Source organism: Copadichromis virginalis, linkage group LG1 (genome assembly GCF_057382275.1).
Source record: "Copadichromis virginalis isolate Kocher_CV1m ecotype Utaka linkage group LG1, C_Virginalis_male_GT1.1, whole genome shotgun sequence".
NCBI lineage: Eukaryota > Metazoa > Chordata > Actinopteri > Cichliformes > Cichlidae > Copadichromis > Copadichromis virginalis.
Genome location: NC_140618.1, coordinates 26,964,925 through 26,991,134, shown reverse-complemented (window position 1 = coordinate 26,991,134; position 26,210 = coordinate 26,964,925). Strand labels below are relative to the sequence as shown.

The 26,210-nt window shown below is 38.3% G+C and overlaps 1 protein-coding gene across 4 annotated transcripts in view; it reads left to right on the top strand.

Annotated features, from left to right (window-relative positions):
• The window catches only part of pcdh9 (protocadherin 9), a 200,820-nt gene extending 177,730 nt beyond the window's left edge, over positions 1-23,090 (top strand). For all 4 annotated transcript variants that reach the window (XM_085456818.1, XM_085456802.1, XM_085456809.1 and 1 more), the window contains one exon: positions 21,003-23,090. In XM_085456818.1, coding sequence (XP_085312944.1) covers positions 21,003-21,373 — 371 coding nt within the window. In that variant the 3' untranslated portion in view covers positions 21,374-23,090. The remainder of the gene's footprint in view (positions 1-21,002) is intronic.
• Positions 23,091-26,210: the final 3,120 nt, after the last annotated feature.

Sequence of the window (26,210 nt, the reverse complement as noted above, 5' to 3'; positions counted from 1 at the left end):
ACTCACATAAAAATAAATCATCATTCACAAAAAGAGAAAAAAGAAATGTGAAGCAACAAAGCTTGTGTCATTTCATGGATAACTTCTAATGCCAGAAGAACTGGATATGGCAGTATAACACATCAGCCTGCTCTTATTAAAGTCTAATTATACTCCTTTTGCATGTGTATATTCCTACTTAAGTAGAAGATGTCCAGCATTGTGGTGTATTGACAGCCCCACTGGCTGAGATGATGTTATGTGCAGGTTAATCTAGCAGGTCTTGTTGTAGTGGCACGAGATGAAGGGGAGGATTTAGACGTGCCCTCTTGTGTGTGCTAATTAACTGGTACAGATTGTTCCCCTCACCCCACTGCATCTACACACCAAACAGTCTACGCCAGCCCCTCCGCCTCTTGCAACCATACAAAATCTTGTGTTCTTTACAAACTCTTGACATTCATTGTTGGATATTCAGGCAGCTTCACCTTCTAATGAATTTCCCTGGAGCCGAGAGGTCAAGTCCTTAAATAAACACAATTAGATGTGTCAAAGGCCTTGACGCAAGCTAATGTTATACCATTTACTCCTAATTACTCTTTCAACTTGTCTAAACAGAGTGCCTGTGAACACTTTTTATGGTGACAAACCTACTTTTGACCTATCATCCAAAACACCATTCATGACTGCATTAACTTTTAATACAACTTTGAATACATATCAATGCTTTTTTTCTTTGCATTTATATATTTTTCCATTTATAATTTATGGCCAGAATAACTTTATACTATTGAATTGCACACATTTCAAGCATCATCCAGAGCGTATATATTATAGCCATAATGCCCCAGCAATGCTGTGAATACACATTATTGTGTGTTACTACCAAACATATGTTTTATAGGAGAGTATGAATAATTTTCTTTGTCCTTTATGCTTTAGAGAACACCTGTAGGCAGGCTGAGGAGGAGGATATATACGGTATGTGTAAAGTGTCTTTTGAACAGACAAGTTTTTGCTCTTGATGAGTAACTCTGCTGTCCTGACTTGAGTGGGAAGTTCATTTCACTGGAGAGGCAAGAGAGGGAAGAATCAAGGCCAGGTGATGAAGTAATGACAAGGTTACCCGCACGAATGAAGAACCATTGGTGGAGTAAGAACGCACAGCTTAAGGGCTTTTGTGGGTTGTTCTTTTCATTATTAAATTAATGTGTAGGATTCGGGAGCATGCACAGATATTTTGCAAAAACAGCACGCCTGCATCTGCAATTATCTGCCACTGCGCTGTTGTTAACTTTGGAAAGATTCATCTCTGTCATTCTGTCTTTATCTCCCCCTCCTCTACCATGTCTATCTGTGAAAGATGAAGTCTTTAAGACCCACACTAATCCTGTCATTATGCTGTCGTCTTCACTGGCATATCTTTTCACTTTCTTGGTTATCCTGTGGACTTAAGCAATTATTGCGCTGCAATTGAAACATCAAGTAATTAATTCATTTTGTATGTTGAGCATACTTGGGTTGATGTCACACTTCGAGTGTGAGACGAGTGTGTTTATGGGTCAGCTGTTGAGAAGGGTAAGAATAGCAGTCAGGATTTTATGCATCTCTTGGCACATGGGACACCCACCCAAGGCCATGAAGTATATAACATACAGAGTAATGTCATTTAGACCTTGGCAAGCTTCTTGTGTCCCACTCAGGGGACTATCTCGCCTCCACAGTGCTATCTCTCTCATCCTCTCTATTCCCTCTATGTTTCCCCTGCCTCTTCTTTTCATCTGCTCCATTGCTGCATGCCACATTGTTGAATTCTCTTTCTTCAGTCTGTTCCTATTCTCCATTTCCTTCTCTCTCTCGCTTCTCATCACTCTTCTTGGCCTCCCTCCTTTCATCTTAATTGTCTAGCCCTCTCTCTGTACATCTTCTGCCTCCTGGTGCATGCTGTCATCTGCGACCAGCGTGGCACAGAGCGCCGCAACGCACTGCGGTGCCATGATCCAGAAACCCCACATTAACACTGGGATTTCACCCAGAGATTATTTAAGTGTGGCATGCCTGCCAGGCAGGGTTCTTCTCTGTAATCTCTACAGCCCCATGAATAGAGTAGGACTGGGAAAGAGGGGATTTGGAGGAGTTTGAGGGCTGATTGGGTTCTAGAATGGGTACGGTATGGGCTTTTAGGCATTCTCAATATTTCAGTTCCATATGGAGTTGGATTTAGGAGGTGGGGTGATAGCTCAATGTGTCACAGAGAAACTGAGGTTAAATCCCTGGCAATATGATCCTCTTCTTCTCAGTTAGCTATGTATCCTTCTGAGGTTTGCAAAGTAATTTAATTTGAGGTAATTGTAGCGAGGATCCATAATTAAAAGGATTAAAATGCATGCCATTTATAGATGGGCTAAAGGAAATGAAATGATGAGGCCGCTGGCACCATTTCTGCTAATGCCCCATACATGTCTTTCCTTTTCATATCCACTCCTTTGTCAGGGAATTCAGATTTGCATTATTTAATGTGTCACAGGATTCAAATGTAGGATAAAAATAACAACTGCAGACGTTCACAGCAATGACACCACATGTCTGGCTGTTATTACTATCTTGTGCACATTTCATTTCACTTATTTTATTTTTTATCATACTAGTCTACTGTTTGAATTATGTCCCAGGAAATGTGTTTCTCTGTGTCTATTTGTGATGACAGAGCGTGTCCTCGACTCAACGTGGTCACCCTCTCACAGCGGCAAAGGTCTTTGACCCCATCAGAGAGTCAGAGCGCCTGCTGATTTTTTGACATTGAGAGGGGAACAGACAAAGCTACTCATCAAATGTCCAATGACTGAGAGAACTGTAGGAGGAATGGTTTTGATACAATGCCATTTACAATTTACTACCTATTCTTTGCCTCAACAACAGCTTGAAAAGGGTTTGTGTTGCCGCTTATTATTATTTAAATATTAGTTTTCTCAGCATATCCTTTGTGAACATTTCTGTGAGGTAAACATTGAAAGATCTGTTTTTGTTTTTTGCTATTTCAAAAATGGAGAGGCTGGACTCAAATAAATACTGCAAAGCAACCTATGAGGATGTACACTGCATAAGCACAGAAATGTCAACAATAAGGCAACTTACCACCATATTAGTTTAATTGTCAACAACAAAAACAAACAAAGTGTTATTGCTAGAGAAGATTATGGAGTGGAATTTCTTTACAGTAGCACATTTTTCATATTTTGTATACTTTATGGTGTGAAACATCTGCATTTGTAATACCTACTTTATATTATCTATTTAACTCTCCATTTGTTTGTTTATTCTTTTCAGCTGTTAAGGTGAGCTGAAAACTTCTGCACTAAAATAGAATTTGAAGGTTTTTTTTAAAACCAACAGATATGTTTGATAATTGTAGGCATAGAGTTGTCTATAAAAACAATATTACATTTGTATTTTCATCTACCTTGTAGTTTTATGTTTCTGTGGCATACGGGACTGAGACATGTGTTCCAAACACACCTGAGTGGTGTATTACTTTGCTTTCATCCTCATGCCTCATGTTCTGCAGCTCCATGCTGGAAAGAGCTATTACAATAGGAGTAGCAAGGGAGAGTCATGGTGGTAGGCACAGATGTAAGGATTTAGGAGTACCTCAATGCCTAGCATTTACACAGGCAGCATGACAAAGGTATTCTCTTAACAACAGTCCTTTAGAGAGCCAATGAGGGAACATAATCCTTAAGATTAGTTTGATTGATTTGTTTCTTCCAACAGGATTCAAAATAGCAAGGTTGTTATAATCGTTCTCCTCTATCGAAACAAGTGAGGTGGAAAAGAAGCGTACACTGACAGCATAATGATATCTGCTCGACTGTTGATTTTATGAGTACCTTTTTCAAAACTGAAATGGTAGAATTTTTTTAAAAAGCCTTACATTTCAAAAAGAGCCCTAATTTCCACATTTACAATTATAGTCAAATTTGTCAGTGTCAGAAATGAATGCCGAATGCCTCTTTTCAGTAAAGTTGAACGTCAAAGTGTGTTGGGAAAAAAACAAAAACAAATCTACACTTAACAGGTCAACTGAGTATTATCACCAAAGCACATTTGAAGTAGCAAAAGATGCAAGATGTGTAAAATTAGTGAAGGAAAAGAAAAAACATTTTGATGAGTGGGAGTTATAATGACTATTTCATATTTTACTTATTCCAGATGGTTGCATTTCATCTAAACAGTGACTACAACCCACCATATCTATTTCTTGTGATAAACAGAGAAAATCATACCAGATTGCTTGTGCTGGTTAAAAGCGAAGCATTGTCATTTGTCCAAATATCATTTAAAAGGTTAACTTCATGCAATTGCACATTTTCAATCCCTACTAACCGGCACTTCTGAAATCTACATCTTTGAGCTCTACTGCTTCTTTTTTTCACTTACTAATATTTATGTAACATGAAAAATAATATTTTTCCATCCTTATATGCTCTGTTGCTCTGAAAGCTGAGTGATTTGTTAAGGGAAGAGGGATATGGCTGCAGAGGATGTGGGTAACAGTTTAAATGTCCTTGACAAGTGCACAGTTTGCAAAGGAGCAAATTTAATTTCCATGGTTTGAATTTTCAAAGGTATCACCTGCTGTAATTGCTTGACTGGGGGATCCATAAATCATTGTTCAGTAAGGTCATCTTGTAATTTCTTCCCTAATGCTGGCATTTATTTTCTTAGCATCCTCTCTTTCTTCTGATTTAATCTAGCTAGGTCATTTGAGAGATTAATTGCTGCCATCTTCAAAAACAACAAATTAGTTTCACACATGTTCTGACATTAAGACTGAGTAACCCCACGTAACAACATCTAGCCTGTCACAAAAATTCCCGACCACATTGGTGCTCGGTGTCATGTGAGTTTGCCACTGTTACAAAGTAATCACAATAAAGTGGTTTTTCCTCTTCATCTGAGAAAATGTAGATTTGACTTCTATAGAACTGGTGGGCTAAATTAATAATATACCACCTTCACATAGTTGTATGTTCTCCTTTTGCTTTTGACATGAATGTCATTAAAGGTCAGAAACGATGTAAATTAAATCAATGTTTTTGATTATCCCACTTCATCATTAGTTCTGATTAATTTCTCTCTTCAAAAAGATGAAAATGGGAAGCTGATCTCCTACTATTTCTAGTTCGATAATCACACTTTCATCTTCAGCCGTAAATTAGACTTCCCTTTTATCTTTCAAGTAGTGAGGTAAAATACATCAGCCCATCAACAAGTCACATTTTCAAACTCTTAATAATTGGAAAGACTGAATTTAGCCTGGAACCAAAAGAGATGTAAAGGTTCTTATTCCATTAAGACAGCTTTGTTCATCATGCAGTCTTATTAAAGTTAACATATAGTGTGTTTTTAAAGTGTGAGAATAACTGCAAAAACACTTTCTTCTCAACCATCGTGACATATAGTTGTTACAATCTGACAATGAAGGATTAAGTCCTGGGACTAGGAAGTGTTGTTTTGAAACTTTTGATATAACTAAGTAGGTCGCTGTTACCTCCTGCTTACTTAGATCTTTTACCTTCTTAATTTGTTTGTGCTTTCAGCTACAAAATGTCTGTTACACATAAGAGGTATGGCATTAGTGATATAGAATATATACAGTACTTTTTAAACAAATTTCTTTGGAGAAGTTTAAACAGTCTCTCAAACTAAATATATGCTATATTTTTACCAGTGCATCTTTTTGTCTGTAAGAATATATATAGCAATCATACGTGGGCCATATTGTAGATCCGGTCCCTCTCACAGATGGAGATTGGAAGAGACTTCTGGGTTGCACAGACCTCCTGCAAAGATGTGATGGACACTTAATTACTTGGCTGACAGAAGTTATTCGCCACCTGCACCCAACAGGGGTTTCTGCCAGGCCCTGACCTCCACTTCCTCCCAGTGCACCCACCAGCTCACAGAGCAGATTTCTGCATATGGCTATCAGTCACATTCCATGTTATTATTATCAGGTTTTATTTCATTTTTAGTCTTGCTTTGTCGCTTTGTGCAAACACATGCACTGAAATACAATACTCATTTTTCATTACTGCAATAAATCTGTAGGAAATCATCATTTACTGATGATTGTCATTAAATTTACGTTTATCAAATCAGTGGGGATTTTTGCATTTGTACAATATCTATCCCGAGTGTGAGAGACGTACATTAAAGAAAAGCTTTGACACAGATGACTGAAATACAAACTTTAAAAGTTTTATTTTGCAAACTTGCATCGCTTTGACTGTTTCTTATTTAGACTTTGCATTTTTAGTACATTTCTAATATTATTTTCTACTACTGAGGACACAGCTTCATGTGATCCAGTAGCTTTAAATATATAACTGCCAATTTTTGTTAACACCTTAACACCACTGTAGCCGAGGCAGACGGTTCTCACAGTTGAGGAGGAGGTGCTAACTTTTTTGTCACTGCCAATTTAATGCCTGAACAACTTGCAAATTTTGACACATTTGCTTATTTAACAGGTAGAAATCATTGCGAACTACATGGTATGATGTAGCTACAAGCTTATGTTTAGATGTGAGGGACCAAAAACAAGTAGCAATACACTGTTAATGCCAAGAGTACAAATAGCATGCAGTTACTTTGAAGTAATCTGCATGAAATGAATAATCCATGCAGTATATAGGTGACCTTGGAAATAATAAAAAAAAGAGACAACCCTTCATTTTTTTACAAGCTGAAGTTTTATACAAAATCATAGATTATGGGCCACAAGTTTTCAAGCATACATTATTTCCATTTGATTCAGAACATTTTAATAGACACTATGGCACTGTCCTCTCCCTCAGGTAATTATGAATAAATGTATATGTAGGCAGAACGTTGTCTGAAATTACAGTTATTAACAGAGAGGAGATGTACCTCAATATTGCAATTACAGAGCTCTCCTGGGATTAACAAAATTCTGTTTTATTATCAAATTCCTTCAGGCTCCAGGTACTGATCAACACAGAGAATTACATGTCTTTCTGTCATTACAGTCTATGCCTCCCACCCACCCCCATCCATTTTCATATTTTGTGCTACCCACTTGCTGTATCTCTGCAAATGAGCATTCACTGGACCTACTGTGCCCTTCAGTAGCTTGTTACATACTTTAATGGAATTGACATGCAAACCTGCGCTTTATATCACGGGATGAAGCTATAAGTTATGAAGAGTTGCCAAAAAATTTACCCAGTTTTAGAGACTTAAGAAAAGAAGAGTGTGTGTGTGTGTGTGTGTGTGTGTGTGTGTGTGTGTGTGTGTGTGTGTGTGTGTGTGTGTGTGTGTGTGTGTGTGTGTGTGTGTGTGTGTGTGTGTGTGTGTGTGTGTGTGTGAATTAATGATTAATTAACGAAACATAATTATGGCTTTACAACACATTGTAAAATATATGATGAAAGGCAATGAATGTTATTGAGGTACAAGTTTTGTGGGGAGCCATGAAAGAAAATTGCAATATAACCTAATGCATGCACTGCAGTAAACCACAGAGTTCAACCCAGTCTCCTACAAATTATATTATATGCATCTGATTTTCAAGGGTTATTTGATTATATTTTTTACAAGCAACATTTCATGCCTTTACATAAGTACTGTGCCAACTTAAGCAAAGAGCAAAGTAAGACTGAAAATTGTAGAAATGGATGGAAATACAGTGTTTTACTAAAAAAAGAGGCCTATTAGTTATACTTCAATACCATACTATGGCATTATTTGGTCTGTGATATTAGCATGTTGCTTGGTAACATGATGCTGCTACAGATACTCCCCTACACAAGGGTTCACCAAAGGCGATTTGTGTCTTCTCCAGCTGGAATTAAACCAGTAACCTTTTGCCTGACAAGCAAATGTGTTAACCAGGACACCAATGGAAGACAGACATTTTGAGTTTTGAATAGATATAGAGCGAGTTTTGACATCTGACATTTTTGAATATAAGTTTATCTAATATTATTAAACAGAATAAAATCTTTGACATATGTTAATCAAATGTATTGCAATTCTAAATACCTTAGCTAGTATAGAAGAATCAGTTTTAAACACAACTCTCAGCAGAGAGAGGAGAGCTGTGAATTAGGTGAATAATCTGTAAATTGTACCTCCCAACTTTGAAGTTTATTCTTATTCTAATGGCTGCTTCAATTCGTAATAATATACTTGCTGAATATTGTTTCAGTAGCATATAATCACTACCATACAATTTGAGATGCTGATTACCAGTAGTTTACACTGTTACACACCACTAAACCAATTTTTTTTGCTCACATGAAATGTAATACATAGCGATTGTGCTGCCAGTGACAATTTGTTTTATTCTTATCCCTTCAAGATTAAAATCAATACTCACTACATAAAACAAAGATCCACATCACAAACAAAAACATAAAGACACGCTGCATTATGGCACGCCGTGAAGCAACTGAACTGAACCGCTGAGCTAAACTGAAGCAGTCATTATTTTCTTTCATTTAGATTTTACTTTCTAATGTCTTCTTTAATACAGGAAAGAGAATTAGGGCTTTGGTGCACTATTACTTTTTTATGGGGTCAACTTGATCATTATCTGTATGTTACATTACTTATATCATTAAAAGCACAGCAAGCCCACACTAATTAAAAGATTATGCTCTTGTTTTCAATTGGAAATCTATTCGTCATATGGCAACATAATAACCATCATCTGGGTGGGTTTTTTGTATGTGTGTTTGAGGACAGGATTGTAATATATTTATGTCCCTCAATAATTGATATTTGGACTGTCAGGGCACCAATTTGTCCAAGAGTTTTCCAGAAAATTGGCTTAATAAAATTTATTCTCCCCTGCCATAAAATTCGTTCACTAGACTGCAAGAGGCAACTGTGAAAACTGTATTTATCATCACATACTTTATTCGTTATTGTAATCAACTATAGTAATATAAAATATGAATAAATGCATTTGTGTCACTGTTGAGATACTCACTGTCTTAGATGAGAAATCATATTAAAAGGTCAGTGACTGAGTTTTATGTAGTAGAAGATTAAAGAAGGAGATGAAATCAGTTACATATGCCAATTGTTGTCATGGCGACTGAACACTTCCACAGGACCGTACCAAACTTTGTATTTACACTGCCTTGCACAATAACTTAATAAAGAAAGTGAATTACTAACAAGGAAGAATTTAAAGAATGAAAAGAAATTTAAAAACAAGTCTTTGTTCAATTAAATCATTATGGTACTGTGTATTTAGCTAATATAATTCTTAAATAAAATAAGAACAACAGTTGTTTAAACTTAAGAATAACAATACGAAAGGATTAGGGATTTTCTTATCTCAGTGCCCTACAAAGAATCATTTCAGTAGCACAGCTGACTTAATTTAACCATTCAGATTTGGGTGTTCAGACTCATAAACTGTAATTAATTAGGCCTACTGCTGAAAAATGACATTATTGTTCCAAAGCTAGAATGCTTCCAGCAAATTTGTCATTAGCAACCCTTTAACTATTCATTGCTCAATAAACATGAATAATGCGCTTTGTCTTTGGTGGGTTTTATTCTGGTATCGATGGGATTTCTTTTGGTACTTTTTTGGGGGTTATATGTGTTACTTATGTTAGAGATAGCAGTGCTGTCAAAAGTAAAAGAATTTTCTGTAAAAAAATTGTATAGTACAGTATAGTTTAGTAAGAAAGATATGCAGCGTTTGTCTTAAAACCCTATGCACTTCATAATATATATATATAAAAAAAACACATAATATAACACTTTCTGTAATTGTAAGTGTGCACAAGGTAACACATCAAGTCACACTAGGCATAACCAGAAATTAGTATCATATATTCTTTAAGGATTTTTTTGGCAGTTATGTAGGTTTACAGTATGTCATGTCATCAAAAAAAAAAAACCAGTAAAAATTATAGTAATACTTTAAAGAAAATGAATAAAAACTACAACAATAATATACTCTTAGGTTCTGGTAATAAAATTATACATTAGCAAAGAATTATAAAGTCCATCTCTCTGTTATACTTTCAGTTAGCTTTAGCTAGTTAGCCATTTTTTGCGTCCTCTGTCTTTTTCTGTTAATGTTAATGTATCTACAGCAGTGCTGTAAAGCGCAGCTTTGAAACAATCTGCATTTGAAATTATTCTTCTAAACGTTGTAGTACAAATGATTCTTACAACAAAAAGCGCTTGTTAGCCCTGAGTAACACATATTCTTTGGCTGTCTGTTGAGGAGTGGCCTGGGCCCCACCCACAGTGAAAGTTGACCTCAGAAGCAGTATGACAAGAAATACCAGCAAAAGCCAGGTCACAGTCATTTCCTGTTTGACAATGTAGCATTATATATGGTAAATGGTAAATGGCCTGCATTTGTATAGCGCTTTTCTAGTCCCTAAGGACCCCAAAGCGCTTCACACTACATTCAGTCATTCACCCATTCACACACACATTCACACACTGGCGATGGCAAGCTACATTGTAGCCACAGCTGCCCTGGGGCGCACTGACAGAGGCGAGGCTGTATGAACATGTATGAACATGTATGAACTCTGGAGGCAGCCGACAGGTATCGACAGGCCAAGCGGAATACAGCTCGGGCAGTGGCTGAAGCAAAAACTCGGGTGTGGGAGGAGTTCGGAGAGGCCATGGAAAAAGACTTTCGGACTGCCTCGAAGAGATTCTGGCAAACCGTCAGGCGTCTCAGGAGGGGAAAGCCCCTGGTGTTGATGAGGTCTGCCCCGAGTTCCTGAAGGCTCTGGACGTTGTAAGACTGTCCTGGTTGACACGCCTCTACAATGTTGCGTGGAGATCAGGGGCAGTACCTGTGGACTGGCAGACCAGGGTGGTGATCCCCATCTTTAAGAAGCGGGACCGGAGGGTGTGTTCCAACTACAGGGGGATCACACTCCTCAGCCTCCCTGGGAAAGTCTATGCCAGGGTGCTGGAAAGGAGAGTTCGTCCGCTAGTCGAACCTTGGATACAGGAGGAACAATGCGGTTTTCGTCCTGGTCGCGGAACACTGGACCAGCTCTTTATCCTCTCAAGGATATTGCATGGGAGTTTGCCCAACCAGTCTACATGTGTTTTGTGGACTTGGAGAAGGCCTTCGACTGTGTCCCTCGGAGTGTCCTGTGGGAGGTGTTGCGGGAGTATGGGGTGTCTGGCCCATTGCTACGGGCCATTCGATCCCTATACAACCATTGCAAGAGCTTGGTTTGCATTACCGGCAACAAGTCGGACTCGTTCCCGGTGGGTGATGGGCTCCGCCAGGGCTGCCCTTTGTCACCGGTTCTGTTCATAATTTTTATGGACTGGATTTCTAGGCGCAGCCAAGTGGCGGAGGGCTTTCGCTTTGGTGCCCTCAGAATCTCATCTCTGCTTTTTGCGGATGATGTGGTTCTGTTGGCTTCATCGGGTGAGGGCCTCCAGCTCGCACTGGAACGGTTCGCAGCCGAGTGTGAAGCAGCGGGAAAGAGGATCAGCACCTCCAAATCTGAGGCCATGGTTCTCAGCCGGAAAAGCGTGGAGTGCCCACTCCAGGTCGGGGATGAGTTCCTGCCCCAAGTGGAGGAGTTCAAGTATCTCGGGGTCTTGTTCGCGAGTGATGGGAGAAGGGAGCCGGAGATCGACAGACGGATTGGGGCTGCGGCTGCAGTGATGCAGACACGGTCCATCGTGGTGAAGAGGGAGCTGAGTGTAAAAGCGAAGCTCTCAATTTACTGGTCAATCTACGTCCCTCACCTATGGCCACAAGCTGTGGGTAGTGACCGAAAGAACGAGATTGCGGATACAAGCGACAGAAATGAGCTTCCTCCAGCTGGCCTCTGCCTTAGAGATAGGGTGAGAAGTTCGGCCATCCAGGAGGGGCTCACGTAGAGCCGCTGCTGCTCCACATCAAAAGGAGCCAGCTGAGGTGGTTCGGGCATTTGACAAGGATGCCTCCTGGGCGCCTCCTGGGTGAGGTGTTCCGGGCATATCCCACCGGGAGGAGGCCCCGGGGCAGACCCAGGACACGCTGGAGAGATTATATCTCTCGGCTGGCCTGGGAACGCCTTGGTGTTCCCCCGGATAAGCTGGAGGAGGTGGCTGGGGAGAGGGAGGTCTGGACCTCTCTGCTTAGGCTGCTGCCCCCGCGACCCGGCCTCGGATAAAGCGGATGAAGATGGATGGATGGATGGATGGCTGCTTTTGACCACAAACTGAATCATCCTCTATTAACACTGCCAGTGATCAAAGTGTCTCAATATTCTGTGCCCTATTTGACAGCCAAGGCTCGCGTGTCTGAATATTCCCACATAAACAACCTGGCTGATCCCTTCAACACAGTCAGCGTGTCCTCATTGAATATCATTTCACCTGTTAAGACTATGTCATACTTTTATTTAAGAATTTTGATAAACTGATAAATCCATCCCCATCTTTCACTTTTGCTCATCATGAAATGTTTTTTTCTTTCCTTTTTTAAATCCTATTTTACTGATAAAATGAAGTCACTTAGTATTTGATTACACCCAACTTACTACTGTGTCTTTGATTACAAGTGTACTGTTCAAACCAGTTTTATTTGATTACTTTGTCTGTACTTTTAGAAGTGCTGTCACACATGAGAGTGCTTTCCTTTGATATATACTGCCTTCTTTTTACTTGAAGTAATATATACTATTGAGCTCAGTCTTCTTGGTATTTTTAATATTTCCTTGTTAAGTAGTTTGTTCCCGAAGACTTGGGCTAGATCCCTCTTTCCTTTAAAATCATAGGCCAGTTTCTAAGTGACCTTTTTATCTCAAAATGCTGATGTCTCCTTTTTATGCTGATGACACAAAGATATATTTGCCCATTAAATGATCCTATCCAGATATGCTGAGATTGATTAATAATGGTGTGAAATCCTAAATTGGATGTCAAGCAATTTTCTCCAACTGAACTCAAAACTTAAATTACTGTCATCGAGTCTTAACTCTTGAACATTTATGTCATCTGAGCATGAAAAAGTGAGTGAAGTGAATAAATTAACCTCATAGTTACATTACACAAGTAACTATGTAATGTGTCATGCAAAGAATCTGCATGCAACATTACAACAGAAGTCAGTGTAGAAAAGAGTCGCTTTCTGCAGTGTAATGTAGAGATCCTTCCTAAATTCTTTCTTTAACTTGCACTATAGTTGTATTTGGTCCCAAACCTAGTACTCATCCTTACCCTGGGTCATAGTGCGATGTACAGTCTAACAGTGACAAAAGTGCAGATGCTGAGGTGTTTTGGATCTCACTATAAATAGGATGCAAGGTGTTTTCTACAGTGAAATTTAGTTCAGTCCTCATCATCCCTTTTTACTGTTGCCTCCAGGCCAAACAGCGGTTTTTCACCAGTTTATTAATTCCTTGTCGGTACCTTTTCTTCTTCGTCGTCACAAAGAACAGTGTTGCTTCCCCGAGCTGATACTGTGCATATGGTCTGCTGCATGCACTTAAGAGTCAGAGCTCAACAACAACAGTCTAATCTGCCCTTCTTCTCCCCAACTCTCTATGTTATCAGCACAGCACAGTTTGTTTTTAATATGGAAATCTCACCACGTCTTCAAATGCAGCTTCAGCATATTTTCACTGTGCTTACTCACATTCTCAGTTACTTATTCCTCTAGGAATATATTTATTTCCAAAAAATCAGTAGAGGCAAGTTTGTCAGTTGTCTATATCTGGTGCCGGTGTTGCTCTGGGAGTTGATGTTTGCTGTGGATATGTATAGTATTAAGGCAAATATAGGAAGACATGAAAATGCATTTTGGTTCCATTCATATAAAAATCAAATATTTGATCTTTTGGAAATCTTGAATGGAGACTCTGGTCTCAGAAGGTCATTTGTCTTTCAGCCATTCGATCATCCTTTTTTGCTTATCCAATTTAGGGTTGCGATGTGCCTCGCAGAGCTGTCATAGGGTGAGACACACAGGGCAGACAACCATTTACAATCACAATCACCAATTAACCACGTCTTCAGACTGTGGGAGGAGACACGGGGGAGAACATGCAAACTTCACACAGAAAGATCCCGGCTAGTTGGTGGAGTCGAACTCAGGGCCTTCTTGCTGTAAGGCAACAGCGCTAACCGCACCACCGTGCTGCCCCCAAATGTATTTCAGATTTTGAGGAAATTTATTTTGCTTTCCCACACTGCCAAAGCTCTTCATGTTTCTACAATCCAATTCTCTTCTCACAAGTGCTGCACTGTGAAAAGCAGTTTCAGCTAAGAGTGGTTGTAGGTGGCACGACCCAGAAATTTGTGGTGTACAGTAGATGGACAAAAAAAGCTCAACATCTGTATTGTCCCTGTGCTATTATTCCAGTAACTTTAAACTTGTTTTCCAAGTGTGAGAGCCCAGATGATTTTAATAGTATCTGTTGTATCACTTTTAGAGAGTCATGTAGAAAATGTAAGAGCAAAAAGAGGAATAACAAATATGGTATGTGATTACAGAATTAGTTATTGTAAGGCTTAGCAGTTAAAGCAGAATGCTGGAAAGTCGAAAGAAGCTGAAATAACTTTTTCTAAGATAACTCTTTTTCACTAAGGCTTAGTAGCTTCAGATTTAAACCTTTATATCATGCCAAGGAGTTTAATTGAGTTTTTAACAGAGGTGAATAATGAAAATGCTCACCAAATGCTCTCACGTGTTGATTTGTTGAAGGAAACTTGTAATTTGTAATTTATGTTACTTGGTAATGCGAGCTATCAGACCACATGCTGTTTTAAAGCACTCTAGGCCATTTAAGCAACAAGCCATGCTACTGTAGAATTACCACTTTAGTGTGCTTCCAAATCATCATTAATCTTACTAATCAGGCAAACCGTAGTCCAGGGCACATGTTGGAAGAATGAACAGGAGCAAATAGGAGGTTAAGAGACTTATTCTTTGAAAAGTGAAAAGGAGGGAAAATGCTAATTACATTTCTCGAGGTTCTTTTCCAAGAAACACACAAAGTTCAGTTTCACACATACTTCTTCACACACCATACTGTACAGCTGACATTAAAAAAGTCTGGTCGAGAGAGAGAGAGTAGCTTTAACTGAAAATTTGAATTACAAATTGATCTGAGAATAGCTTTAAGTGAGGTCTAAGATAATAATATTTACCACTGATCATGGAAAATTATGTAAATGATAGTCATTTTTTGACAGGCTTTGTGGTTTTTTTTCTTACAATTGCTCACCTTCACTTCCCTTTTATTTTTCTTCGCTCCCCTTCAATTTTTTTATCTGACCACCCTTCACTTCCATTCTCAAACTTTGTCTTTTTTTTCTATTTTGACTCCATCCTGCGCTTCATCTCCTCTCATGAGAAGCTTCTTGCTGGCCTCAAAGGGAGCACAAGAAAGGATCCATCAGCCAGACTGGTATTCTCAGGAGAATGCATCCAGTGTTTGCTCTGTTCTGCTCCACTCACTATTATATCTATCCAACCCTAGATAGCCTTTACTGTAGATCACAGGGCCTGTTTTCAAATTTGCTGCATAGCAGTATGAAGCTGCGATTCTATGCCTCGTTGGTTACCAACCACTATAAGACTCACACATTTCCCCAGGCTATTTACAATATATATATATATATATATATATATATATATATATATATATATATATACACTTTTACTACAAGACGGACCTTTATGTATTGGTTATGTTTATAACATTGTGTGCCATTACATGCCTTAGTGTGCACAGTGATGGAAAGGTGGCATGCGTATATATCCTTAGTAGTAGAAGATAAAAGGGTCACAAAGAAAAAACTTACACCAGAAGCATACAGAATAAATCTCTCTGACATATCTTGAGGGTTTTTGAGTGGTAGTGGAAAAACAGCACTATGGAACTTTTAGCCTCTGTGCTGGACTAAAACAAGCCTCATTCATCCCTAAATAACAACATCTGGGCATGCTTAACAGCATGGATAAATAAACAAGCCCTGTGGACACTAAATCCCCCACACTCAATCACTCTCATTCCCTCTCCACCCGTTCCCCCTTGCCATTCTCAAGGCTGTGAGTTGTTGGTGTGGGACTGGCACATCAGCACTGATAGTGTGCATCCAATTAATTAGCCAAATGTTATCTCATTAGTAATAGCCAGAAGACTAAAACAAGACTCCCTTATAGTTGCAAACAACCTCTGGTCAAAAATAAGGATGATTCTCTCCTCCTCTGTAACCTCTGTGATCTTTTGATGCTGAGTGGGAGGAGAGAAAGAGAGGCATGTAAATACTTTTTTGGTCAAAGTGTCCATCGTTAAACAGCTATTTCTTGTACCTCACATTTATTCCACAGCTTCCGCAGAATTAAGCACACCAGCCCTTAGCACAGCCTAATGACATCGTATCAGGAAGCAATCTAATGGTTTCTTTGTCTTTAAGGTATCTGTCTTTGTGGACATCTGCAACATTTGCACAGCGCTGTAAGCAAAAGTCAGCACCATCTGACACAGTTCTGAATCCCTTGCATTCCTCAACACCTGTGCCACAATGTTATTTAAAGTACTCAGGGGCTCTGCACCAAACACAAGCCACCGGCTATTTGCTTCTTTGTGCGTTTGTGTGCGTGTGCGTGTGTGTGTGTGCGTGTGTGTGTGTGTGTGTGTGTGTGTGCAAGCACAGGGAGGAATTTGACTTCCTGAGCACAGTAACCATGAGCAACACACTATGCAGAGATAAAGTAGAAATAAATAATGTGAAAGCAATTTTGTATGAATGAAAGGAACATTAATTTACATATACTCTATACTCCTTATTTATGCAGTAGAGCCATGTGCTTGTGAAATCAGCTGAATTAAAAAGCTTAAAAAAGCTTAGGGTATTTTGGTTTTGTTTCCAAATGACACGTTTTGTCTGTATTTAAAAAAAAAAAAAAACATGAACAAAAACGCAATAATGTTAGGCAGGAGATTCGGAAAACAATTCTGTTTCTCTATCTGTTTGTTCATAACATCAGTATATTAAAAGAACTTCTCTGTGACTTAGGAAAGCTATGTTTATATCAAAACTTTAGCTAAGGTACAAAAGAGACACTGAGGTGTATTTTCTCTACAATTACTTCGCAAGTCACAAAAGGAATTCATACTCGGTCTGTTGATGTTGTGACGTTATGGTTTGTTGGTGCTTTTCGTCCGTCCAGCGCTCTTCAGGATTCAGTAGGAGTAACAAGATGTTATTTGACATCCTCTGGAGTATTCCCATTCACCAGTGACAGGTTTTTTATTACACGTTTGGCATGTGCAGCCATGTTATTATGCAAGAATGTTTAAATAAATTACAATCCAAATAGGAAACTGGGTTTCATGAATTATATGGTCCATCACCAGTCCACTCCGAATTGTAATACATGACATGAGATGTAACTCTGAGAACAGAGTTGGGAAGTCAGAAGGTAATGAGGCAAAAAGGGAAGCTTTTCTTCGGAACAAGATAACCAGGAAAAGTTAGCAGCTAATAAGTGCTGGTAGTCAGTGTTATCCAGTTCGGTAATTGAGCCCAATCAACAGGTAAGATTAAAATAAAGAGCAATGAAAGGAAAAGAAATTATTTTAAAAAATGCATAATTAACTACGTGTGCATATTGATTATGGATATGGAAACTGTGACTAGTCCAGCAAAAAAAAAGGACATGACAAAAATTATTAAAAAATATAAAGAAAAATAATAATGCTGGCTAAAATGAGGGTTTTGTTCTTAATAAATGGGTTTCACCCACTCTAAGAGGAGGCATTCTCTTGCAGTGTCAAAAAGTCTTCTCCAGGGCAACGTGGACTAATGGGATAAAATTCCTGCTCTTACAGTGTACTTTCAATTAAACAGACTCACATATTTCTGCACACTTAAGAACAGGGCTCCGTTCGCATGCGTGCATCAATGGGGAGCCAGTAAAGAAGGATTGCTGGTGTTTTGGTTTTGTTTGAAATTGGTCTGCTGAGTCTGAGTTTTAAATACTCTCCATTTCTTTCATTTTTGGAAGTGTGGAGTCGGGCTCCTGGAGAGTGATATACCACAGAACTTTTATTAAGCTGGTAATAGCGAAGTGATATCCTGGAGTTGTTGCTGAAGTTTAAATATGTTGCTTTACTAACAGTGCCTCAGATAAATGTTTTTAAAAAAAAAGACTAAAAACCTGAAGGGACAGTGTTCTGATAATCCTGTCATATGTTTTATTGGATTGATTTATTTTGCAATGTATGGTCATGTTACTGTATTTTCCATAGCATCTCTTGGGGTACAGTGGAGTGTGGACATTTCAATCTTTTATCCTTTATATTTAGGTATCCAATTTATTTTGACTTCCCTACTCATTTGCTTTCCCTGTATGGGAATTATAGGCCGGTATTATAAGACTCTTGTATATGAATAGATTTTGTAACCTATCAGCTCTATACCTCAAGTGGTCTTTTCAATCAGGCTTTGTCTCTGCATTTTCTCAAACAGCAGGTATACAGAGATTAACGGTGAAAATGGCTGATTCAAATTATCCTCTGCTGCCCACTGGGGCCACTGATTGTACCAATCTGCATGCAAATGGTCATGTTTATTACACCAGGGGAAAAGCAAAGCACAAAGTGTTCTTGATTAATGACTGGCTCTGCTTTGTTAAAAAAGGAATCAAAATTAAACAGGAAACATAGACATTACAGTCATTTGATCCTGCTGTAATCAATACACAAAGTCCAAATTCATCATATGTATATAGTCTAATTTACAACCTTGTGTTATTACATTATTATTTCTCAAGTGTCCAGTGATTGCAAAGTTAGAAGAAATGCCATCAGAGACATAATGATTTTAATGTCGTCATTATTATCTTATTAAAAAAAGTAGATGCAAATGGGAGCCTTCTTTCTTGTTCATTTGTTCTCAACTGCACACCATGTACTGTATATGTACACGGCATTTTTCCTTCTTACCATCTCTCTTCCTTAAGAGTTCCCCAGATATCTACTCACTCATCTACAATTTCATTTGAGGAATTCATCTTGCCGTCTCCTGGGTACCATGTATTATTGCTCTCTGTGGTTCTTCATGCAACTATGATAATGTGTATCTTGGTTATACTCCTCATATGCCAATTATGGGTGCCTGTTATTGTGATGGACTCTACATTCACACAGAAGAGTGACTGACTCCTGCTTCTGCTTTCTTCACATCATTTTCCAGTATGTGCTGTAAAAGTCAGAAAGCAGTATTAAAGAAGCGAGGCTTAGTGGAGTATGAGAAAATGTTCCCATTTGGATCAGAAGACATGAATAATTATAGCAATAGGAAAAAATTGCTCTCCTCATGCAAAACAGTTTTATTTTTGCCCAAGATGAGCTTTATAAAAAGGTTTATAGGCCAAGCAGTGACTGTCAGAAACAAACAATATGTGAATCTCCAAATATAAAAAATGTAAATGTCAATTTGTATGCTGTGTTGCATAATCCAAGACAATCATGTTAGATTACAGTTAACTCAACATCAATTTTGAAAATATGAATTCGCAATTTGAACTACAGACTCAATATTTTATATGAAGTGGGTGTTTTATGTATCAAAATCCCTTAAAAGTCAGTGCTAAACATACACACAATTGCATTTTAGCATTAACATTTACTAATTATTGTATTGTTATTATATTGATCCATCTAGAAGTCTTTGACAGAGCTCACAAAAACAGTTTCAATATAAAAGTAGCTGCCCGATGTAGTGAGTTTGGTTCTTAGACATTTCCAGTGTTTTTCAAACTTAATCCCAGAAGTAAAGTACAGCAAGGTTGCTTTCAATGCAAAATGTTTAACTGACCTTGAAATGTTTACAGCTGAATTTTCTGATCACATTGGTACAGGATAAAGGTTATGCAGACCTTAAAGGTCAGCAGACTAAAACAGTTAGGTGATGATGTTATTCTAAGCCAAAAGTGTTTGTTATGGATTCTCAGTAGACCTTGCACACTGTAAACATTGCAGCAAGGCTTTGACCATTCACTGAATATTAAGTTAAACTTTAATTAGCAAAAACGTTTTACCACTCTATACCATTTTCTGGTATATCTTTGTAACATAACTAATCTGAAATTTTATATATGTAAATGAAGAAGGAGAAAAACCAGTTCATGCCCAGGTTTGCAAAAAACAAAAAGCAACCCCTTTTAGCTGATGCACCAGCCGATTAGCAGTTTGTGAAGCAAAGGGACAAATTAGGACAAATAGATATAATTTTCTCTTTTAGGTAAAACAGAAAAAAACCCCATATGAATTAATTACCCACTAATGCTATACTATACAAACACAAACATGACTGCTTTGTTTTTCAATTTTAAGAAAATAAAACTGATTCAAAGAAGGAGATTTATTCAAATGGGAGAATTCCATTACGTTTCATGCATTATGCATGTTTTCTATCAAATGAGATTTCAACAAATACCACCTGAAATATTTACTGTTTGATGGTGATGTATGTTCAGCCAAGGAGTAGCCAGATGGTGGCAGAGAGCTGGCAAGGAAAGATGATTTGTTGTGATGCAAATTGTCCTTCAACTTTCTTCCCCCCACCTCCTGGTTTAGGTGAAGTGAGGTAGGCTAATTTCCAGAAAATCATTTATAGTGGAGACAGCAACATGATTTACAATAAGGAATTAGTGAACTTCTATGCCTTTGAATAGCTTATAACATAACCGTTGGCTGACGTGTTTAAAAACCTGTTTAGATTAACAAATAAATAATAAAGACTATTAGAAACAATTTTAAATCTGCCAGACGGTGGCTTTCCTAAGATCTATAGCACTACCATGTCTCCCAGTTCCCCAAAGCAAATCTCCTTCTCTGTTACATTCCTAGCTTGTTTTCTGAATCACTAAAGTATGCGAAGTTCCCCCTCTCATATTCTGGGCTATTCTGGAGTGGAGAACCTTACGTTCAGCGAGAACAGCAAAATATATAACAACTCTCTTTCTGGTTCTTCTGTTTTAGATGGCCCCCTTGGACCACGCGGTCTAGTGGAAGCTACAGAGATGTGTACACAGGAGTGCCTTGTCCTGGGACATTCAGACAACTGCTGGATGCCGCCAACACTGGGAACATACCAACAGCCCAAGTCACCTGTAACCAGCTTCGGGTCTCAGAGGGAGTGGGGTCCCAAGGACAAACTGCTCAATGGACATACTCTGAGCAGAACCTGGAAAAATGAGAGTGGGCGGTCAGAGCATTTTGGTGACAGAAAGCAGTTTGGAAGTGGGGAGGGACACTTCACCAGCAGTGGCATGGCTGATATTCCACTGGTGAGTCTCAAGTCCTGCCAGCCAGCCTCTTGCCCAGACAGCCCAAAGGACCAGCAGCTATAAGAGGGACTTTCCTTCTGTGCTGTTAGATGTCCTTACATCTGGACACAGTGAACAGGCGGAGCAATCATCGGAGCTCCTCCCCATTTTATTTTTTCTCTCTTATTTCTGTTCTTCGCGCTTAAGTTGATGCTTCTGCAGTGTAAGAGCCACATTTACTATGGTGGTCACAAAATAGTGCTTATGCTGTGTTACCATGGCTCTAGAGGAAACTGTGTGTGTGATCCTCTATGGATTTCTTTAACATTCAGCAAGGTTTTTTTGTTGAGTGTGAATTGGACAAGTGCCACGGGGACGTGCATAAATTAAAAGAAATTAGAAGAAAGGAAAAAAAAACTACCATGGCTGACCAATATATACAAATATTTGTGGTGTGGTTGTTATTGAGTTGTTCAGGACTATATTTAATCGACACAATCAAAGAAAATGGAATTACACTTCAGAAAGTGTTGTTCTAACACTGTTTGTGAACACTTGTTTATTCTGTCATTGTCTCTGTGTTTGTAAATAAGACTTATTAACCACTATCATGTATCTGTAATATCCAAAGTGAATAGGACAGTTTTTGGCCGTTATCATTATAATGCCTTGTCATCAGAATTTGGGATTTTAGCTGGACTGAGCTCTATAATAAGGGAAAATGTACAACAACAAGACATTTATGTATTTCTTGGAAAAAATACTGTTGATTTAAGCAAATTTTCCATCTCGTAGTATACCCAGTGTTGCCCATATTTCTTAATAATTTTCTTCAAGTAATGCAAAACCACAACCAAATCTTTTTTTCTATAAAAAACAAAAGAAAAACACAAACAAACAAAAAACAAAAAAGCAAAATGTTTTGTATGAAGGATGTCAGTGCTCAATATGTGCATTATAAAAATGAAAAGTTCTGAAAGCTCTCCATAAACCAGTTTTGAAGGTGTTCAGTACAAATTAAATAGCAATATATTTGTAAATGGCTAAATGTTTTATCTAATGTTGATCTTATTACTGTATAGATTTTATTCGAATTGTGATTTGACTGAGAAAAATCCCTCAGTAGTATCTGCAGTTTCCTGGCATATGTATATATCTGTATTATTTCCACACAAACTATTATTTTCCATACATAAGAAAACACAGGTTAAGATCACACTTTAATCACTGTGCCTTCATGATGTTTCTTCAAATACTGAATTGTGCTTATTTCAATGACAACATGTTGGCTACAAAGAATATTCTGTATGATAATCAAATGCCTTACGCATTGAATGTTTGCCAAATTTAGAGACATAATCACACACATGTTAAAGTACAAAATCAAGTAGATGATACTGAAGAAAAACACAAAGGCATGTGCAGATAATGGGTTAACCATGAGAGACCATTTTCTGTCATTCCACTGTCTGAAAAGGTTTGTTTTATTCCACAGCATGGAGGGCAAATTACACAATGGAAAAAGCATGCTAAAAGATATAGCTTTTAAAATTAACTTGATCATTTTTGTGTCATTTTACTTTGTTGGAATAGCGTTGATTTGTGCATTAAGGAGAGATTCAGTTTGTAAAGCACTTTCATATTTATGTCACAATATAATGAAGTTAAGTGGGATGGAGTGATTTGCTTATCGCAGTATGTTTGTCAGTTGTGAGGGTGTTTGACAACACAGATACTGAACAGTTAATCCTTGTTACTACTCTACAGGTATACAGCTACTGCAATAAATGTTTTAAGTACGTGTATGCTTAATTTGTGTGCAGGATAATCGCCTCAGCAGCTATGTGTGTGCTGTAAATGTATTCCCACTTGGGTCATTTTTCCTTAATAATTTAGTGTAAAAAAAAAGCAAGCCAGCCCCTTTATTTTGAGAGCACAGTGCATTCATGAGGTACAATTTAGTTTTTCCTAATTTTTTTTTATTTCTTTGAACACAGCGAGATTCTTCCTGTTATCAGGTCCCATTTTCTGCTTAAAATATTTTACCTTAAAAAGGTGTCAAAACAGCCTTGATACGACTGATTCTTGAGTAATAATCCCTCTGCCTGTTGCTTTAGTTTGCATGTTGTGTCCTTACCATACACATAATGCTTCCTTAAAGCATTAATGTCAGGGTCACTGTGCGTCAAATCCTGAGGGAAGCAATCTAGGAAGGTCAAATTTCTGGAAGTGAGTTGCCATGGAAATGAAGACGGCTTAAACATCCAAAGAACATGAAAAAAAAAAAACTCCCAGTAGTTTCTTTCAGTAACTTTTCTTTGGTTTTCAGCTTCACTATGTTTAGTAACAGTAAAGAACAGGTCTCTTTCTGGATTTTTTTTGTATCAAACCTGGTAAATTTTTTGCTGCATATCCTTGATGTGACTCTCCAGCTCCACCATATTCCAAAGGGTGCTCTATTAGATTGAGATCTAGTGACAGTGCACTCACTCACATGTTCAAGCAACCAGTTTGATTTGTGCTTGTTACATGGAGCCTTTTTCTGCTGGAAGCAGCCATCAGATGAGTGTATTGTGGTCCTGAAGGAATGGACATACACCATTACACCGCCAATTTTAATTTCAGCATGTCATCTTGAGCATCAGAATGGGGATGATAGTCAGTCACATGACGGCATGGCAGGTAGCTCATGTAGCTTTGACCAAAGACTACAAATAAACAATGGCTGAAACCACCATACTATCACCAATCAGTTAGTCAAGTCCTGCTGTGAAGACTTAAACTCAGCATTTGTTATTGCCACCTTGGTGTCTTAAAACTTGATGTGATGAGTGACGAATCAACTGAAGGACTCTTTTGTCTTTTTGACTCGCTGTCTTTTTTACGTGTTTTAATGCTTTATATCCTGCTCTAATCTGAACAACCCCCTAAGAATAGTCAATGAGCCTCTCTGGGTTTTTATCATCACTATTCATCAGCATGTTTTAAAGCTCAGTTTGTAAAACCTTGCGATGTAACTACAGCCCATTGCCTCACTGTTTGCAAGACAACAAATATTTGAACAGGTTAGAAAAGAATCACTCTGAGACTTACAAATCTTTGAATGGGTACATGGAGCTGAGGATCAGGAATTTTTCATAGAAAGTCATCCAAACCATGCAGCACTATATTAATGACTTACCTTGTGCTGGAGATTTCAGCATCTTTTTCCTGCCATGCGATTGCATTTGGATCTGCCCATCAGGGCCCTCACATGAACTTTTATTGAGGGGAAAAAAGTTAGCGTTTATCCTCCAGCTTCACTGTGCTAATGTGTTTATATTATCTGTAGCTTTGTAACTAGCCACATAACACACCATGGTCGTGTCCAAATTCATGGGCTGCATCCTCCTGAGGTCGCATTTGTAGGCCTCAGGAGGATGCAGCGACGCGTCACAGAGACGCAACGGAGGCTGTCCAAATTCGTAGACTCCTCCGAATGCGACCGACAAATGCGTCCTCCTTTTCCCCGAATTTGAAGGCTGGGTCGGGTGTGTCCTTCGTGGCCCACCATATCCCAGAATTTATAGCACGGCCCAGCCAATTCCAGTTTTCAACAATGGCGGCCGCTACTAAGTTTTTAATATTACTCTTTCTGGGTCAGAAAATAAAGTTTTAACTAATTTTCAGGCGAGAATGTGGGTGTGTAAACTTCAAATATCTGCTCGGCTTATCAAGATATTGCATATTTGCAAAAGTGCTCCGACGTTTTCGGAGACGTCTGCTACCCACCAGTTCGATAAGTAGCCGAGAGCTTGAGAGTCACTGGAGCCGCTGAGAACGGCACAACTCCTGACACATCATTTTCAGATCACCGCGGACTTTCGCTACTTTAACCCTTTGCAGATGTGTTTGGGAGCATGCAAGTTGGTGTTACAGAGATGTAAACTTCATTTTTATCCCTTTTTGGATCAATGTTACAACAACATATTTATGGGGCATCCGTAAACGAGGAAACTCAGTCTGCATTTTACTGTAAATATATCTTGATTTTTTGTCACTGGAGTGGGAAAAACAGCGTAAGTGGTGAATGCATGATAACAACAGAATGTGCTTACTACTAGCGCCACTGTAAAATTAGGTGGCATATTTTCACACTGCTTAATTCATATCTAAAAGTTAATAATCTTTCTAAAACACAATCCACACTCATTTTCAAGATATTGAGCCCTTAACAGCTTCTTGCAATGCTCTAAGCGAAAAAATAACATGAAATGATCATACCCTTTTAACACCACATTAAGAAGTGGTGATGTGTAATTGGTTCGAATTAGATCCGAGCAACATGGAAAACAAGAACCTTTTTTTCACCGTCTTGGGTATCAGTGTCAAGTTTCAAGTTCCATAACAGGTAAAATAATGAAGTTGTGGCCATTCGACTTGTTTTTAAGTGACAAGATTGCAGTATACACCTATAAGCTTACAATGATCAATAAATCAGGTTTGTAAAAACTCTGAGAAGATATTTTGTTATAATTTATCAATTATCAATCACCTAATTAAAAAAATCATCAAACAACCACATGAGTCTCATCATGCGTTGAAACATGAACATGTCTGAGTTCATTTACAAATCGCATAGAGAATGAACATTCAATTAACAGTATACGGTAAGTTAAATGTATGTATATTCAATTTTTCTGGTGTCCTAAATGCCTGCATAGGCTGTTCCTTTACACAAAATGTGCTTCAGTGAACGTATCATTACATGGTTTAATCATCAAAGTTTCCTCACAAAAAAACTTGCAGTTTGTTGTGCTCATCAAGTCAAAGCCAGTCAGATATAAATTTTCATACCTCTGGCCAGCAATGAAGGGCCGGGCAACCAGTGAAATTGGTGAAGTAATTATATTTTCTTTATTCTTTTAGGTTTCTCTTTTTC